Source organism: Entelurus aequoreus, linkage group LG16 (assembly GCF_033978785.1).
Source record: "Entelurus aequoreus isolate RoL-2023_Sb linkage group LG16, RoL_Eaeq_v1.1, whole genome shotgun sequence".
Taxonomy (NCBI): domain Eukaryota; kingdom Metazoa; phylum Chordata; class Actinopteri; order Syngnathiformes; family Syngnathidae; genus Entelurus; species Entelurus aequoreus.
Genome location: NC_084746.1, coordinates 31,834,646 through 31,852,966, shown reverse-complemented (window position 1 = coordinate 31,852,966; position 18,321 = coordinate 31,834,646). Strand labels below are relative to the sequence as shown.

Here is an 18,321-nt window from a genome sequence, read left to right as displayed (position 1 = left end):
AATAACATTTGTATAAGTCTAAAGAACTTGGTGGTGTTTGCATGGCTTTGCCTTCTTTTTTATCTAATTCAGTTTCAATCTGACCTTTTGGAACAGATTACAGAACAAAAACAGAGTTACCACTGCTATCGCCTGCTTGCAATTAAGACCTGCCTTTTTTGCAGTTTATGTAAACAAACAAACTGGCTATAATTAGAGCATTTACAGTACAAGGTGTGTCAGAAAAGTTCCAGGACCGTTGATGCTGAGCTAATTTTTTGATGTGAGGGGCATCGTCCACTGCAAGTTCTTGCCACAGGGCTAGACCATCACCCAGCACATCTACAAAGAGATCCAGCATTGTTTGCTTTGTTCAGTGCACGAGAAGAGGTGAAAGTTGTTGTAGGACAACTCGCAGCTGCTTCATCATGACACCGTGGCTGCTCACCATGGCGTGCTAGAGCAACATCTCAACTCACTCAACCTAGCTCTGTGTGGACCTGTTTTAAAGATGCGGGCAACTTTAAGATGGCTGCAAAGGATCCCAGAAGAATCTTTCCAGGAGGCGTGAAGTTGTGGCAGAGAAGGACTCTATAGACTCCAGAGTGGTTACTGTATTTCGAAGGGGAAAACTTGGTAGTTTGATATGAAACATGTGTTTTGGACAATGCCCCTGGAACTTCGTCTGACACACCTTGTATGTTAGCAAGACTGGCTCACCTCTCCACGTCTCCAGCTTATGTTCTTCCAGCTCATATATTTGTACCTGAAACCACACCATGTAACAGACTTCAGTTGACTGACAGCAATCCAGGAAGTGGACCGGAGGTTACGGACCCTACCATTGGCGACTTGTAGTATCTGTGAAGGATTATGATGAAGTCTGTGATTGTCAGCATCCCTGTGAGAAAAAAAAACATGTGATGTATTTGTGAGGAGCCTTTTAAGAGGGCGTGTTTGAAAAAGCCCATCTCACTCCTTCTGCTTTATCCCTGCAATGACTTTACATCCATTATTTATCACAAGCAGTAAACTCAACCCAGGAAAGAAGGAGAAAGAGTGCATGACAAAAACTAATTGACTTGCTTTTGACAATGAGGGATGTTTTTTTTTTTGCGGAACAATAAAAGCGTCTGGACACTACCTCTCAATACAAAGGAAACTCTGTGGGTTAAATAGTTCATGGCAGTTTTAATAACCTTCAAGAAATCATGCTCCATTCACCATGACCAGGGGATAATACAAAGTTTCCATTGTGTTCTTTCAACAGTGGCTGCAATGACGTTCTTCGCTATGATTACATGGTAAAACGGTCTGGCTAATGGCGAAACTAAGAAAGCTACAAATGACAAAGCTGAAGGAGATAAAATAGTAGGATAAACATCCTTTTTAACTTAACTAAAGAGGAGGGGATTCTTACCCACAAAACTTTGCTTCTCTGTGTCCCACAGTGGAGCAGCTCGTACGCCATTGGCAACCAGGGCAAAAAATGCCTTCTTGACCTGTCAGTCGGAAAATATAAATGAATTTTTTAATCAATCATTTTGTCCTAACAATTTGAATACAAAAGTTCTTAAATGTAAAACTTTTTGTATGTACCAGTAACTTCAGGATTACATTAAAAAGGGCAAAGGAAAGGTAGCGCTTTGACTACATGGTCTTATTTTTGGGATGTAAGGATAAATGGTAATAATGATAACCGCAGTACAGCTCCCAAAGGTTAGCCTTACAGTTTGAAATAATGTTTCAAAAACAGAATAATAACTACACTTTAATAAACTTACAGACAGTGATGGGCAAGCTACTTGGTAAATGTAGTAAGACAAGCTACAAGTTACTCTCTATTAAATGTAGCTAAGCTACAGGGGAAGCTATCCCAAGAGAATTGTAGCAAGCTACACTACAAGCTACACAGCAAAAGTAGCTTGCTACATCAAAGCTACATTTAACGGCATTTCTATCTATGGGCCCACATGTATAATATCAATGTTAATGTAACAGAGTGTACAAATGGACCCAATAAGGGTCCATTACTATTAACTATCTGTCATTTAGCTGTGGACACCCTAAAACTACCTCTAGGGGTGCCCACATCCCACTGTATGCATTTATTTCGTTTGTCTTTTCTTTGGCCCACCCATATAATGTTATTCATTTTCTCTACCCACAGTAAAAAAAACCGCATCTCTCTATATCTCGACAAAAAAAACAAAGACTTGTGTAGTATGGGAACATTTTGTAATGGTTATGTGCAGTAAAAATTCTCATGAACTCAATTCACCTTAATGTGTTTTCTTAAATGTGTGTTGGACATCTTCGATAAAGAGAGCAGATATGATTTTGGTTCATTGAGTAAACAACTAAAAACTACGGTTTTGGGTATTGCTTTCTCTAAACACATACATTTGTCTAAATATGGCCAAGGACACGCATTGTGGCTTTCTTGCACGTCGTCCTCATCACTTAAGGAAAAATCTAATCTGCGGGAGAGAATTCCTCTGCCATTTTCAAGTATTTTTCTTGAAAAATGTATATATATATATTTTTTTTTAGTTGTCAGCTTGAAGCGTCCCTTTGTCTCAGACTCCCTCGTCATCATGTAACCTGAGTGCATGACTGTTGTTATTTTCTTACTAGTTTTGATGACCTACATTATCTTGCCTCTGATTGGCCAGTCCATAATGTTTAACCCTAACCTTAACCAATTGTGACTCATCATACGAACACCAACCAATCATCATGGATTTTGTCTGTACGTACAGATGTTCTCATTCATCCAAGTCATTGTTTTTTCTCCATATTTTCTTTTTGGCCTAGATTCACAGTCCATTTTCTCTCTTTGTAGCTTTGAGCTTTGATGTAAGCCATCTAGCTACATGGGTCTAAAAGTAGCTAAGCTACTGGAAAAGCTACTCGTAAAACATAGTTAAGCTACGTAGCTTAGATACATGCAGCTTGTTACTGCCCATCACTGGTTACGGACTGACTGGTGCCAGCTCATTAGCTTAAATGGTAACATGAAAACAATAAACATTAACATATTTCTCCATTAAACAACATACCCCAATCTAAATGTATACAAACACATTGCTGCCTGAGGAACTAAGATATTTAATTGTGCACATTGAATCTACAAACTGAGCTTTCCTGGAGTAGAATGATCGTTCTAATTTATACTCCTAAGAAAATAGACGTTTAACAGCTAAACAGTGTAGGACACAGTGCCGGCCAGAAATAGTAAACATATAATAGATTTTATTTGTTACGCACTTTTATTTTAAATAGAGCTTAAAGTGCTAATGTACAAAGCAATATTTAAAACAATAAAATTTAAAAATATAAAATACTAAGGCAAACACTATCAGTAAAGCATAAGAAACACAAACCATGCAAAATAGTGGTTTTCTAACTGTGTCTAGTTATTAAAAATAAAACTTGGTTAAAAGATTGTAAGTGTGTGTTATAAGTACTTTTTGAACATATTCAACAATATCGCGATGATGATACCCGTGATACTTTTGGTCACAACTGTAATATGAAATGTTCAAATCGTTAACATTTAAATATACAGACATACAAATATACATTACAAAACAAAGTAGCAACAAAAACCAAACTGCTCAGCCAGCATTCATACCACTGACAAGTTTAATGTAAACAGTACAGCAAGTTTCACAGCAACAGCCGAGTAGTGTGATCGACATTTTAAAGCAGATGCGTGAGTAGATAAAACTGCTTATAATACTTCAAAATACTGCCATCTTTTGGAGTTATTAAAATCCTCAAGAGGTCACCTACAGCCACAGCTGGTATTACAATTGTTTCCCAACGACTATATGAGACTGAAGTTATTTGAACTTAGATATCGTTTACAGCATTCATGGTAAATTAACATGAACTGTGTTGCTTAAACAGAAATGCAGCTCAGAGTTAATTAGCCCTCTTTAGATTTCAATGCAAGTATAATATACCAAAATGTGAGTTACACGATACAATTTAGACATTTTAAATTGAATATATTTCTCGGGCTTTTAATCATGACATTTCCCCTGCATCTCCCTCTCATAATGCACACACAGTCGATAGTTGAAGACTAGAGCAATGTCAAAGATGTTGTTCTATTGACCAGTAAATGGCCTCATTCCTTCTTTGTGTAGCCCCTTTCTCAAGAGTACAATTCCGGAAAAGGGAAGCTGTTCGAGATGAAAACCCACTCTGGAATCTCTTTAATCTGGCTATAGTATTTCCTTCTCTTCTTTCAGATAAGAGTTTGTAACCCTTGCCTCTGTGGATTTAATGGTTAAAGATAAACACTTCAAAGCCCTGGCAGGATTACTGTTTAACAGCTTTATGATGCTTTCATGGCAAATTCAGTCATCAGCCACGAGCTGCTCAGTAAGTTTATTTTTTTTCCCTTTAGTGAATATTAACTTGAAGCTTGAAAATCGGTGGCCGTAGTACAAAGTGTTATGTGCCTGTGTAAGTAAAAAGTAGGGGTGTGACAATAGAAATCTCAAGATGAAAACATCTAACCCAGATCTGGGCAAATTAAGGCACGGGGGCCGCATGAGGCCAGTTAAGCTTTTCAATGGGCAAATTAAGGCACGGGGGCCGCATGAGGCCAGTTAAGCTTTTCAATCTGGCCCGCCGGACATTTCCAAATATTTTTTTTTTAATTTAAGATGGAAACTGTAGCTGCCATTATGATGTGTAGTGATGTTTTCAAATGACCTAAGTCTTGAACTATACAAAGTATTTAAATGGTTGGAATCTGTGCTTTTGCATTATATACGAGTTACTATAGCTAAGTCACAGCAGCTCAGACGAGGCACCAAGCAGTGTGGGTGGGGAATGTTTCCACAGAGTGTTTCCAGAGCGGCCAGCCTGACATGTGGGTGTCAGGGACAGACGCAGAAGGAGATTTTTTACAACCAAGTTCTAAAGCTTAATGATTTATCAGATATATCAGATTGTAGGTGGAGGGTTTTTTTTACCCTTCGCTTTCATATTTCACTGTGTTTGTTGCATTTTTGTTGCGTTTTTCTCGATTGTAAAATATGTCGATCGAGAGGGGGTGTGATGTTCATTAATTGTCAATATTCAGTGTTTTATCGTTCATAGTTAATATTGTAAATCCCACATTCTTTATTTCCATGTACATTCTATTCTGGGTGTGTCATTCAGTAAAAAAAAAAAAAATTCCATTACGTTTTTTAAGGCGGTCTGTCATAACGTTTTTGCACTCAATCAGACATTAGTGAGGTTTTTTTTATTAGTGTTCCTAAAACAGATATACCGGCCGCCAGACACATTTTTTCTCTAAATTTGGCTCCCCGAGTGAAAATAATTGCCCAGGCCTAATATAACCTATTGTATAACCCTGTAAGAGAAAAGAGGTCTCGCGGGCAGAAATAACACAGATGTTTTGTATTATTCATTGATTAGTCAAAAGCATACCCATCTGGCAGTCAAAGACGGATTTGGTGTTGACATCATGTGCTTTGTGCACACTACGCGCTTGAGTTTCATATTACATCATTCAACCAAATCAACAATGGATAGATGGACATGAAGACAGAATAGGCAAAATCCAAACTTTGTGTAAATATCAGGAGACTTGTAGTCCTAAAGAAAAGCAGGAAGCTGCTCACACTTGCTCATACTTTTTGTAACATTGAGGAAAAAACGACATGAACGAGTTTGCAAAATGTTTCAGCTATAAGCTTCGTCCGTGAAAAACCCCAGAATTGTTTTTGTTTTCATTTGTGCAATATTTGAGTGGATGGGGTAGTAGTGATGCAAATAACATGAGTTTAAGTCCTGGCCGTAAAGGTATTTTGATTTAACAGCGATTTGTAGTGAAAATAAAAATCTCTTATATTTACTCATTTTGCCAGGAGTTTTTCAATATTTTGAAATGCAAATGTTGGCAGGTATTTCCAGGCACTCTGGACTGCTTCCGCCAGTAGCAAGATGCCACTGCAAGCAGCCCAGAGATAAGACAATATACAGCCGAATCATCGATACACTTGACACACCATCAGAAGAACCCACGCAGCTCCCCAAAATATATTTAATTATATTTACTGTATTTCAACTTAATTTTATTTTTTATTTGCGGAAACAGGAGACATCTCCAACCCCCACCAAGGACTGTTTTCACTGCTGGACTCTGGAAAGAGGTTCCGCAGCCTCGGCAGCAGAACCACCAGGTTCTGTAACAGCTTCTTCCCTCAGGCCATAAGACTCTTGAACGCATCATAATAATCCCCTCAATTTCCCCCCAAAACGGATTAACTCGCTGGAATATAACGACTTGGTTAGCGCCGTGCATGGCAGCTCCCGCCATCAGTGTGTGAATGTGTGTGTGTGAATGGGTGAATGTGGAAAATAGTGTCAAAGCGCTTTGAGTTCCTTAAAAAAGGTAGAAAAGCGCTCTACAAGTACGACCCATTTACCATTGCCATTTACCATATGCAAAAGTGCAATATATTTATCTGTACAGTAATCTATGTATACCTGCACCTTATTGCTCTTTTATCCTGCACGACAACGAGTCAATGCAACAAAATTGCGTTCTTTTGTACTGTAAAGTTCAAATTTGAATGACAACAAAGGAAGTCTAAGTCTAACAGTTAAAAGCTAATGTGTGATCTATAGGAATGCAAATCTATAAAATACTTCAAAGTGCACGTAGTTGTTTTGTGGCACAGGCAATTTTTAATAATGTTTTCTTGCCCAATCACATATACCTTGTCTTTGTAGTTTTCTTAAAATCAGGGGGCACTGTCAGGAATTGAGCCCAAACACCTGCCAGTCAAGGGCCCTTAGAATTGTCCCCACATGCCACTCTTGCTTAAAATGAATGTTAAGATCTTGTCTCGTACTCGTAAATATGGTGTACCTTCTGGTGAGAGTAAAAAGCAATCTTACATCTTACACATGAAGACAATTACGACTCACTTGGAGCGCCGTGTCGAACACGACCAGCTTGGAGCTTGTAGGGACGATGTCATAGCACTTGTGGGATTTCATAAATCGCATGTAAATATCACTCTCAGGTTCAGCAACTGTAAGGGGAAAGAAGAGCAGGAAAACACTTGAGTACAGGGAAAAGATAATGAGCACTTGGAAGCAACACACTGAACAACCATTAAGTTTCTGGCGCACTTGCTACCACTTTACTGCTCTCTCCTTCTGAACATTGAGATGTAGAAGATAGAGGGAGAGGAAAGAAACACATCAACATTAGGCTACACCTTAAAACATAACTCTGAAACCGACAGCCCGCGTGCTAATGTCGGACAGGGACTGGCTTCAGAGCAGAAAATTCAAAAAATTTGGACTGAACATTTTTGCAACTTCTTCTCAATACACTTTTTACATTTTTAAGTAGCTGAGGTTTTTTTTATTTTACTGTAGGTCTTTGAAAACACAAAAGTGCTCTGTTATATCAATCTTTGACGAGTGTTTTATGCAGTTGGTCTTTAAAACAGCAACGTGCTCCCTGACAAACTATTATAAACATTTGTGCAGTACTTCCTTAAAAACAACAAGAGTTCCTGTCACATAAAAGATGTCCGACTAGTGAGCAGTGGTGTCAAACTAATTTTCATCATGGCCCACATCAGTGTTACAATGCAAAACCATATAAATGTATAGTCGCCACATGATATTACACAATCGCCCATTTCATTTATTCATCATCATATTGTATGCCAACAAACTGTTTGAAAAAGTGACTTGCAATCAGAAGTTAAGGTAACAAGCAGGTATTGAAGTTCAGTTATTGTTTTTTTAAAGGTTTTCAAAGGCTAAACAAATGCTTGGAATAGCGTTTTGCATATAATGATATTGAGTTCATTCATACACATTTAGCAAAAATTACGAAATGACTTATTACCACACATTTCCAGGTTTTTTTACGGGCCACATAATATGATCTGGCGGGCCAGATGTGGCTTCCGAGCCTCGAGTTTGACACCTCTGGACTAGTGTTTTTGCACTAAGTCCTAAATAAAATCTGATCTCTGCTGACATATAGAAAACATTTGACTAGTTTTTTTTTGCAATAAGTCTTTAAAAACTGTATCACAAAAACGGTTAACTTTTTGCAATTAATAAAAACAGAAGAACACCCTTGTCATAAAGACCATCTTTGATGAACATTTTTTTGCAGTTGGCCCGTAAGAGTTCCTGTTACAAACTGTGCAAGATCTTCGACTATAAGGCTTTTTAAGTAGAAAAACAAGTGTGGCCCACAGCATATTGTCAATATAAAATCTACCCAAAAAACAGTAAAATGTTTAATGTAATGAGAAAAAGTAGAAATCACAATGCCACAAATAATGATACGCTTTGTAACCTACAACACAAACCTGATGCATAGTTTTGTCTATATATACACACACACGTTTCTTTCTTTCTTTAGTTTATTTCGAACATGAACACACTTACAGCAAAATACATCACACATTTTCATATCATTTCACTTTGCATCATGTCCGAAAAGGAGTAGGAAGAAGCAAAGCTTATTTAATCCGACCCCTTTCCCACTTCAGAGCATTTACGAATACATACGTTCATTTACTGACTTCTTTTTGTAGCACAATGACATCTGTGAATGATTAATACAGCAATTTTTGTAATACATAATAAGTCAGTCATGATAAACATACTGAGATGAAGAATATCCCATTTTCAAAAGGTTGACGGTGTTTCTCATAATTATTATTCTTTGTAAGCACCATTAATTTGAACAACCTCTTAAACTGGATCATATCAGTTCATTGTTTAACTTCTTTACTTAATCCATTCCATAATCTAATTCCACATACTGATATGCTAAAGGTTTTTTGTGTTGTACGAGCGTACAAATGTTTTAAATTAGATTTTCCTCTAAGGTTATATTTCTACTCTTTAGTTGAGATGAATTGTTGGACATTCTTGGGTAGCAGGTTATAGTTTGCTTTGTACATCATTTTAGCTGTTTATTTCTAGTATTTTTTTTTTTTTTACAAAAAATAAAATCAAAATGGCCTTGGTGTTTGAAAAGTCTGGACACCCCTGTCCTAAAGAAAACATCAGAGCTTTGCTGACATACTGTGAGGAGGCTTTTTGGACTTGCTAAACATTTAATTTACGACTTTCTGTACGACTACATTAGCCGTTTGGTAAAAATGTGAATCTATGTATTTAAGTATGACAAGTAAGTATGATTAATGGCCGAAGCAGCAGTTCGCCACCCGGAAGTGGCAGACACTTTAAGTCTAATAATTGTCGTCAACTTTTACATTACATGGCGTCAACACTCACCATCGTCGTTTATTTCAAGTTTCTCCAGCATACCTTCGAATAAACCAGACACCTGGAAGACAAATAAAAAAGGTGGGCTTGTAGCGACAAGACCACAGAAGAATAACGAAAAGGCAGAGCAGCGACGATACGTACGCTAATAAACTTGGCACTAATTGACGCCTTTTCCCAGCTGCCCCCACGGCGCCTCTGAGACGCCCAGACGACGTCTCTACCGGTGTTTTAGAGCCGAAAGTGTCCTAAACCGCCCCGGTTCCTCTAAATATACACACTGACCGAACCTATTGGCTGTGCAGCAGAAAGTTCAGCAGCCAGCAGCACGTTATTTCCAGAGAGGACACGCCCCCTTTACGAGCCACAGTGGAACGGTCCTGGTCCACTTAGTGCACGCTGCAGGGGAGCGGCGCGGAGCTTAAACCCGAAAACGGCGTCAGCGAATCAGCTTAGCGTCGTCAGATCAAATGATCCAACTCATAAACACATCACCATACGTGCACTATTGCAAAATATGGTCCCGGTCATTGCGGCAAAGAAGAAGGGAGCTCCAGGGCGTGTGGACACACCCCTCCACTATTGAGGCCTGTGTGCTGTCGCCATATTAGGAAATCCCTTGTTGCTAGGCAGCAAGAAGCTGGGGATGCCTTGCTACATCATTCTCTGATATCAGTGTTTGATTCCACGAAACGTTGGAAGTTCAGTTCTTCCAAAAAAAATAAAATTAAAGACAGCTAAAAATAAGTTTTAATCTACACCCACTTTCACAACAAAGTGTCGTCACATAGCAATAACCATGCCTACAGAAACACAATATAATAAAAACAAATAGGTGCATTTGACTGTGTATAGCTGACTATTCTACTGCTGGACTGCTGCACACATTTGCCACATCATGCACCTGGACTCTGTTGCCCTTGCTATTTTTATTTTTTTGACGAATACACCACACGATGGCGCTGTTATTAGAAGTTTGGGCCCATAAATCCGATTTACTTGAAATTTCTCACACAGCTCAATGCAGTGTAAAAAAACCCCCACCCACTGTGTGGAATTTGATACATACTTCTTGGGGATAGACAAACATGTCTGTAAAAATTTAAGCGAGATTTGTTGAAAAACATGTCCACCATTAAAAATGACCCTTGCAACTAATCGGCCTTTGGGCATTAACTGTTTGTGGAATGATTATTAAACTTTTGAGAATGTTTTTATAATTGCCGATTTTGTTGTCAGGAGTCTGAATCCACCCTGCATTTGTTTTGGTATTGTCATATTGTGTCTTCGTTTTGGGTGGAAGTTGAAAAAATGTGTTTAAGGATTGGTTTGTTTCTGAAGCTTGACATGGTTTCTGTTACAAACCCCGTTTCCATATGAGTTGGGAAATTGTGTTAGATGTACAGTAAATATAAACGGAATACAATGATTTGCAAATCCTTTACAACCCATATTCAATTGAATGCACTACAAAGACAAGATATTTGATGTTCAAACTCATAAACTTTATTTTTTACTTAGAATTTCATGGCTGCAACACGTGCCAAAGTAGTTGGGAAAGGGCATGTTCACCACTGTGTTACATGGCCTTCCTTTTAACAACACTCAGTAAACGTTTGGGAACTGAGGAGCCCATTCTTGCTTGATGTACAGCTTAAGTTGTTCAACAGTCCGGGGGTCTCCGTTGTGGTATTTTAGGCTTCATAATGCGCCACACATTTTCAATGGGAAACAGGTCTGGACTACAGGCAGGCCAGTCTAGTACCCGCACTCTTTTACTATGAAACCACATTGATGTAACACGTGGCTTGACATTGTCTTGCTGAAATAAGCAGGGGCGTCCATGTTAACGTTGCTTGGATGGCAATATATGTTGCTCCAAAACCTGTATGTACCTTTCAGCATTAATGGCGCCTTCACAGATGTGTAAGTTACCCATGTTTTGGGCACTAATACACCCCCATACCATCACAGATGCTGGCTTTTCAACTTTGCGCCTATAACAATCCGGATGGTTCTTTTCCTCTTTGGTCCGGAGAACACGACGTGCACAGTTTCCCAAAACAATTTGAAATGTGGACTCGTCAGACCACAGAACACTTTTCCACTTTGTATCAGTCCATCTTAGATGAGCTCAGGCCCAGCGAAGCCGACGGCGTTTCTGGGTGTTGTTGATAAACGGTTTTCGCCTTGCATAGGAGAGTTTTAACTTGCACTTACAGATGTAGCGACCAACTGTAGTTACTGACAGTGGGTTTCTGAAGTGTTCCTGAGCCCATGTGGTGATATCCTTTACACACTGATGTCGCTTGTTGATGCAGTACAGCCTGAGGGATCGAAGGTCACGGGCTAGCTGCTTACGTGCAGTGATTTCTCCAGATTCTCTGAACCCTTTGATGATATTACGGACCGTAGATGGTGAAATCCCTAAATTCCTTGCAATGGCTGGTTGAGAAAGGTTTTTCTTAAACTGTTCAACAATTTGTTCACACATTTGTTGACAAAGTGGTGACCCTCGCCCCATCCTTGTTTGTGAATGACTGAGCATTTCATGGGATCTACTTTTATACCCAATCATGGCACCCACCTGTTCCCAATTTGCCTGTTCACCTGTGGGATGTTCCAAATAAGTGTTTGATGAGCATTCCTCAACTTTATCAGTATTTGTTGCCACCTTTCCCAAATTCTTTGTCACGTGTGGCTGGCATCAAATTCTAAAGTTGATTATTTGCACACAAAAAAAATGTTTATCAGTTTGAACATCAAATATGTTGTCTTTGTAGCATATTCAACTGCATATGGATTGAAAATGATTTGCAAATCATTGTATTCCGCTTATATTTACATCTAACACAATTTCTCAACTCATATGGAAACAGGGTCTGTATTTTAGGAGAGTTCATTGACAGTCATGATTTAGTCCATTTAATTACAGTACTCAGTAAAAGGTTTATTTTTAAGGCCAAAAACAGATATTCTCTTAGTATTACTTTCTTTAAAACATTTATTCAGTATTTTATTATATGGTTGAAACCAATAATGATGCCAAAAAAACATTTAAAAAAAAGGATGAGAAGTCCTCAAATTCTTATTTTGAAAATGTAATTTTGTTTATAGGTTATATGCAATCTGTTGTTTGAGTTCCTTAATTTGAGTGTACATAAAACGTTGCTGAGTCCGACCTGGACATAATCTGGACTGTACATAAATGCTTATTTTGAAAATGTAATTTTGTTTATAGATTATATGCAATCTGTTGTTGTGTTCCCTAATTTTGAGTGTACATAAATGAAGGTGTGTGTTGCTGAGCCCGACCTGGACATAATCTGGACTGGACCTGGTTTTACGAACCCTTTAACAGTCTAATTTCATTGACAACCTGGTATGGTGAAGATAAGGTCCTTTATTTAAAAAAATTAAATGAAATAAAATAAATAAATAAAAAACATTTTCTTGAACAAAAAAGAAAGTAAAACAATATAAAAAAAAAGTTACATAGAAACTAGTAATTAATGAAAATGAGTAAAATTAACTGTTAAAGGTTAGTACTATTAGTGGACCAGCAGCACACACAATCTTGTGTGCTTCACGGACTGTATCCCTTGCAGACTGTATTGATATATATTGTAAGAACCAGAATAATAATAACAGAAGGAAACAACCCTTTTGTGTGAATGAGTGAGAATGAGTGTACATGGCGGAGGGAAGGTTTTTGGGTTGGTGCACTAATTGTAAGTGTATCTTGTGTTTTTTATGTTGACTTAATAAAAAAATTAAAAAAATAAAAAGTATTACGCAAAGGCTGTGAATACTTATGTACATGTTATTTTTTTTTTAAAACAATTGCAAAATTTAAAAAAATACTTTTTACGTTGTCATTATGGGGTATTGTGAGTAGAATTTTGAGGACAAAAATAAATTCCATTTTGGAGTAAGGCTTTCACATAACAAAATGTAGAACAAGTAAAATAGTATGGGGCATTGTTGTATGAGCAGTGTGTTTTGTCACAAGATTACCCTTTGTTTGCAGCAGGGCCACTGCAGCAGCAATGAAGGCTGCCGACCTGCTCTGCTCAGGGATGCTGCAATGGTGACACAGCGCTTCTTTTGCCAAGTTTTATAAATCTTGCCCTGGCGCAGGAAGCATATAGCCCCTCCTCGGATTCATAGTAAACTCCAGTGGTTCATGATCCATTACATTGATTGCTTTTAACATTGGATTGGGCAAACACATAAAAAATGGAGTCAGGAGAGGAGTACAGAGCAGGCTGTAAGTGCTGGCTCTCAATCACTATCACCAGTCGTTGAGTGTTGATATCAGCGATACGCAACATTGGAGATAAAATATTGATTAGCCATCCAATGTAGCATCCATTACATCAGACACAGAGTCAGGTAATTATTCATTAAAAAAGCAGAGACCTCGCAAATCTTCTGTGCTATCATGACTGTAGTGTGACGGGAGCTCTGTATACTTGTTAGTCCACTTTAATACAGTCTGAGATATTGCATTCGTCTTGAAATAATGTACAAATGCTCTACCACATGCATATAAAAACAGTTTAATTTAGGGGTGTCCAAAATGTGGCGCCTGAAGAAGCTTCCCCCCCATATTCTGAAAGTAAAATTAATTTATCATTAATGAGAAGCAGTGATATCTCGGTTAACGCTATTAATCCATTCCAAAAGGTCAGACAAAGACAGACTCATACGATATCCGAAGCAATTTGTCCCATTAAAAATAACACAAATCCAATTAATCCGTTTCGGACATACAAAATAATACCACAAACACTTTTTAAGAGAGTATAATTATGTTGTGCATACAGAAAATAATGCAAAATAGATATACATGACAAATTAAATGGATAAATAAACAATAATGTTTCCCATTATTGAAGCGATGAGCAGAGTACGAGTGAAGAAAAAGGCTTGAGATATAAGTACTATGTTTTATCTTGATTTCTCACCTTCTTTATCAAAGTGCTGGCACTTGCAAATGTTATTTTGCAGTAATACTTAATAAAAAAGTAAAACGACTGAGTCACCAACACACGGAATTCTTTATTCAGGCCCTCAATTCCGCATAATGGATGTGGGCAAACATAGTAGTTTGTAAGGCGCAATGTTTGACTCTCTAGTAATCAAGACAAAAAACTGGTCACATTTTACCAACATTTTCATCAAAAAACAAATCCTACAAAAAGTGGGGCTTCAGAAAATTGAGGTACCACTGTAATTATTAAACCCATTTGCTTCATCACCCATACAGTAGATTCACTACTTTACTTTAAAGAGAAAATGTTTTGATGGCGCTATCTGCAGGGGGAAAAGGATGCTGCAGTTTTGATTGAATACAGCACTCGGCGCTGTCTCATAAGTCAATTCACTCAATATTTTCCCACAGGAAGAAGCTTTGACAAGATGTGATAATGTGTAAATGCACATTTCGTAAGAGCAGTACTGTATGCATGTAAAATGTGCCTAATACCTGTGAGAGGCATGTTATATGTTTTAGAGCTGGGATATCCGCGGATCAGGCCCACAAACGGGTTTAATCTGGCCCGCAAGATGAGTAGTATAAAAAAGTATAAAAATAAGATGACATTTTTGAATGGAAGAAACTGCAGTTCTAAATGTGTCCATTGGATGTCGCAATAGCAATTCTTTGCATCCCCCCTCCCCATGAGAGCCTAGAGGGGGTGGAGCCATAGACATCTTATAAGTAGACTCAGCATCGACCGCTACTGCCTACTGGCGCTGACGAGACGCGGGGCCGCCATCTTGGAGTGGTGATCTCAGTGCAATTCATATGGCAGGAGCAATGAACTGTCAGTGCATTTAATTCATTTTACCTCACTGAATACCACTGATTTTCACGCGTTTTTCTGTCATACGTGTAACTATGATAAAGGACACATGTTTTGGCGTGTTTTATTATTTATAGTTTGCTTAACAGTAATAGAATATTCTTATATGCTATAAATGACCAGACGTCCAAGATTAAAACTGGGAATATAATCCCAGAGAAAGGGGAAAAAAACGGTCAGGTATTTTTAAATTGAAGAAACTATATGATTAGGTTACATATACATGTGTATATCCTACATAAAAAATATATGAATACATTAGATATCTATATGTCTTAGGAACCTATAGACTGTATCTCTGTTGCTGCAGCAGCAGAGAGTTTATTCTGTCCTGACACTTTGTATTGATATTTTGTATTACATTCTTCCCTTAAATGATAATGTTTACAGTGATTGTTTTATATGTATTTTTTATGTATGTCGCTTTGGATAAAATCCTCTGCCAAATACTTAAACATAAACATATATAAACACCTGAAAGTCTTTATATCAACTAAAACCACCAATCGGTTTCATTGGATTAAAAAACAACCTCATTCTGTCTTACCCAACAATGTTAGTATTTGAATATTGTTACTTGAAGACTTATTCCTGGTTACAATTATACTTTTAAGAAAGTACTGTCTTATACTTTGCCTAAAATGAGAATGCATCATAATCAGTGGCGGCTGGTGAATTTTGTTTTTCATGTTATGTTATTCAAGTATGACATTTTTAAATGTAATTAATTTCATTGACAAGCAATTCTATTATGGTCATAATTCTTGTTTGCTAGCGGCTACGATTTCAGTACTATTGAAGATCTTTGCTCCTTCTCAACTCTGTGGTAATATTCTTTTCACAAAATACAACCAATAGTACGTTAATGTTAAATCTTACTTGTGAAAAGTAATCCCCCGATTCCTATTTTCAACAGTCCGCTCATTTGAGCAGGAAAACGCTGAACACCAGCCCGGCATCTTTGTTTTCTACCTGTCAACTGTCAGTTTAGGCTGCTCGCCGGCTCCTCATCACCACTCCAAGATGGCAGCCGAATTTCTCACATCACAGTAGCCAATGCTGCGTCTACTTATAAGATGTCTATGGGTGGGGCTATGTGCCGTGTTAAAATAGAGGCAACACTTCCGTGTTTGGACGGTACGTACTTGCGCTGCTTACTTGTGATAGTAATGATAGAACATGTCGATTGTTACGTTCATGCCTTGATTGTCAAATATGTTGTTGGTAATGTAACCTGTGACATTTTGTAAACAAATAAATGCTTTTGATAATCTGTACATTTCGTCTTGTACTTATGACTGGGGACACATTTTCTGGGTGCACATCAATATGCTGAAATAATTTGTATCCGCTTCTAACTTCATATTATGATTTTCTTCATTTCATGATTAATGAAATGAGTCCAAATTAAATTTTTTTGTTGTAGATGATGCTACATACAGTACAGGCCAAACGTTTGGACACACCTTCTCATTCAATGTATTTTCTTTATTTTCATGACTATTTACATTGTAGATTGTCACTGAAGGCATCACAACTATGAATGAACACATGTGGAGTTATGTACTTAACAAAAAAAGGTGAAATAACTGAAAACATGTTTTATATTCTTGTTTCTTCAAAATAGCCACCCGTTGCTCTGATTACTGCTTTGCACACTCTTGGCATTCTCTTGATGAGCCTCAAGCACACCTGTGAAGTGAAAACCCTTTCAGGTGACTACTTCTTGAAGCTCATCGAGAGAATGCCAAGAGTGTGCAAAGCAGTAATCATAGCAAAGGGTGGCTATTTTGAAGAAACTAAAATATAAAACATGTTATTTCACCTTTTTATGTTAAGTACATAACCCCAAAAGTGTTCATTCATAGTTTTGATGCCTTCAGTGACAATCTACAATGTAAATACCGGGTAGTCATGAAAATAAAGAAAACTCATTGAATGAGAAGGTCTGTGCAAATTTTTGGCCTGCACTGTATGTACAGAATAAACCACATGTTACTACATCAGTTGAGGAAAATGAGTACATTACATTAATAATATTCTGTAATTTGATTTTGATATTATTTATTTAATATTCTAAAGATAAAAAAATAACAGCAATATAAGCATTTTAAAACTCTGCCAGACTCAATTCCACCTTTGATGTGACATTATCACATCAAAGTATAGACAACGACTAGGGATGTCCGATAATGGCTTTTTTGCCGATATCCGATATTCCGATATTGTCCAACTCTTAATTACCGATACCGATATATACAGTCGTGGAATTAACACATTATTATGCATAATTTGGACAACCAGGTATGGTGAAGATAAAGTCATTTTTAAAAAAAATAAAAAAATAAAATGAGATAAATAATTTAAAAACATTTTCTTGAATAAAAAAGAAAGTAAAACAATATAAAAACAGTTACATAGAAACTAGTAATTGATGAAAATGAGTACAATTAACTGTTAAAGGTTAGAACTATTAGTGGACCAGCAGCACGCACAATCATGTGTACTTACGGACTGTATTGATATATATTGATATATAATGTAGGAACCAGAATATTAATAACAGAAAGAAACAACCCTTTTGTGTGAATGAGTGTGAATGAGTGTAAATGGGGGAGGGAGGTTTTTTGGGTTGGTGCACTAATTGTAAGTGTATCTTGTGTTTTTTATGTTGATTTAATTTAAAAAAAAAAAAAAAAAAAAAAAAAAAACCGATACCGATAATAAAAAAACGATACCGATAATTTCCGATATTACATTTTAAAGCATTTATTGGCCGATAATATCGGCCTGCCGATATCATCGGACATCTCTAATAACGACAAATGAAGATCGAATACTATTAACTGCAACATGTAAGTGTAAAAAAAACAAAAAAAGCATTATGGTTTGTACCTTTTTCAGAATGTGCTTGTTGTATTTTTAAACAAAGAAAACAAAGTGAAGTTGTCTTTATTTTTAAGTTATGCCATGATTTTACCAGTCCAGCCCACTTGGGAATAGACTTTCCTCCATGTGGCCCCTGAGCGAAAATGAGTTTGACACCCCTGGTTTAGAGTATTAAAAATAGGACCTTTTAGGGTCTATTTTTTGTGTATTTTGCCATTCGCAGGGTTTTTTTGAAACATTAGTAGGGGCCTATACTATATCCAAAAGCCAACAGATA

The 18,321-nt window shown here is 37.3% G+C and overlaps 1 protein-coding gene across 2 annotated transcripts in view; it reads right to left on the bottom strand.

Annotated features, from left to right (window-relative positions):
* LOC133630847 (5'-AMP-activated protein kinase subunit gamma-2-like) overlaps nt 1-18,321 on the bottom strand; it is a 48,557-nt gene that overhangs the window by 11,648 nt on the left and 18,588 nt on the right. The window contains exons 1-6 of one of the 2 annotated variants that reach the window (XM_062022648.1): nt 9,430-9,679; nt 9,295-9,346; nt 6,943-7,049; nt 1,400-1,481; nt 822-880; nt 700-745 (exon numbers count right to left, since the gene is read on the bottom strand). In XM_062022648.1, the coding sequence (XP_061878632.1) occupies nt 700-745; nt 822-880; nt 1,400-1,481; nt 6,943-7,049; nt 9,295-9,325 (325 nt within the window). In that variant the 5' untranslated portion in view covers nt 9,326-9,346; nt 9,430-9,679. Of the gene's footprint in view, nt 1-699; nt 746-821; nt 881-1,399; nt 1,482-6,942; nt 7,050-9,294; nt 9,347-9,429; nt 9,680-18,321 lie in introns of those variants that run through there. The other variant, XM_062022647.1, reaches the window with a different exon arrangement.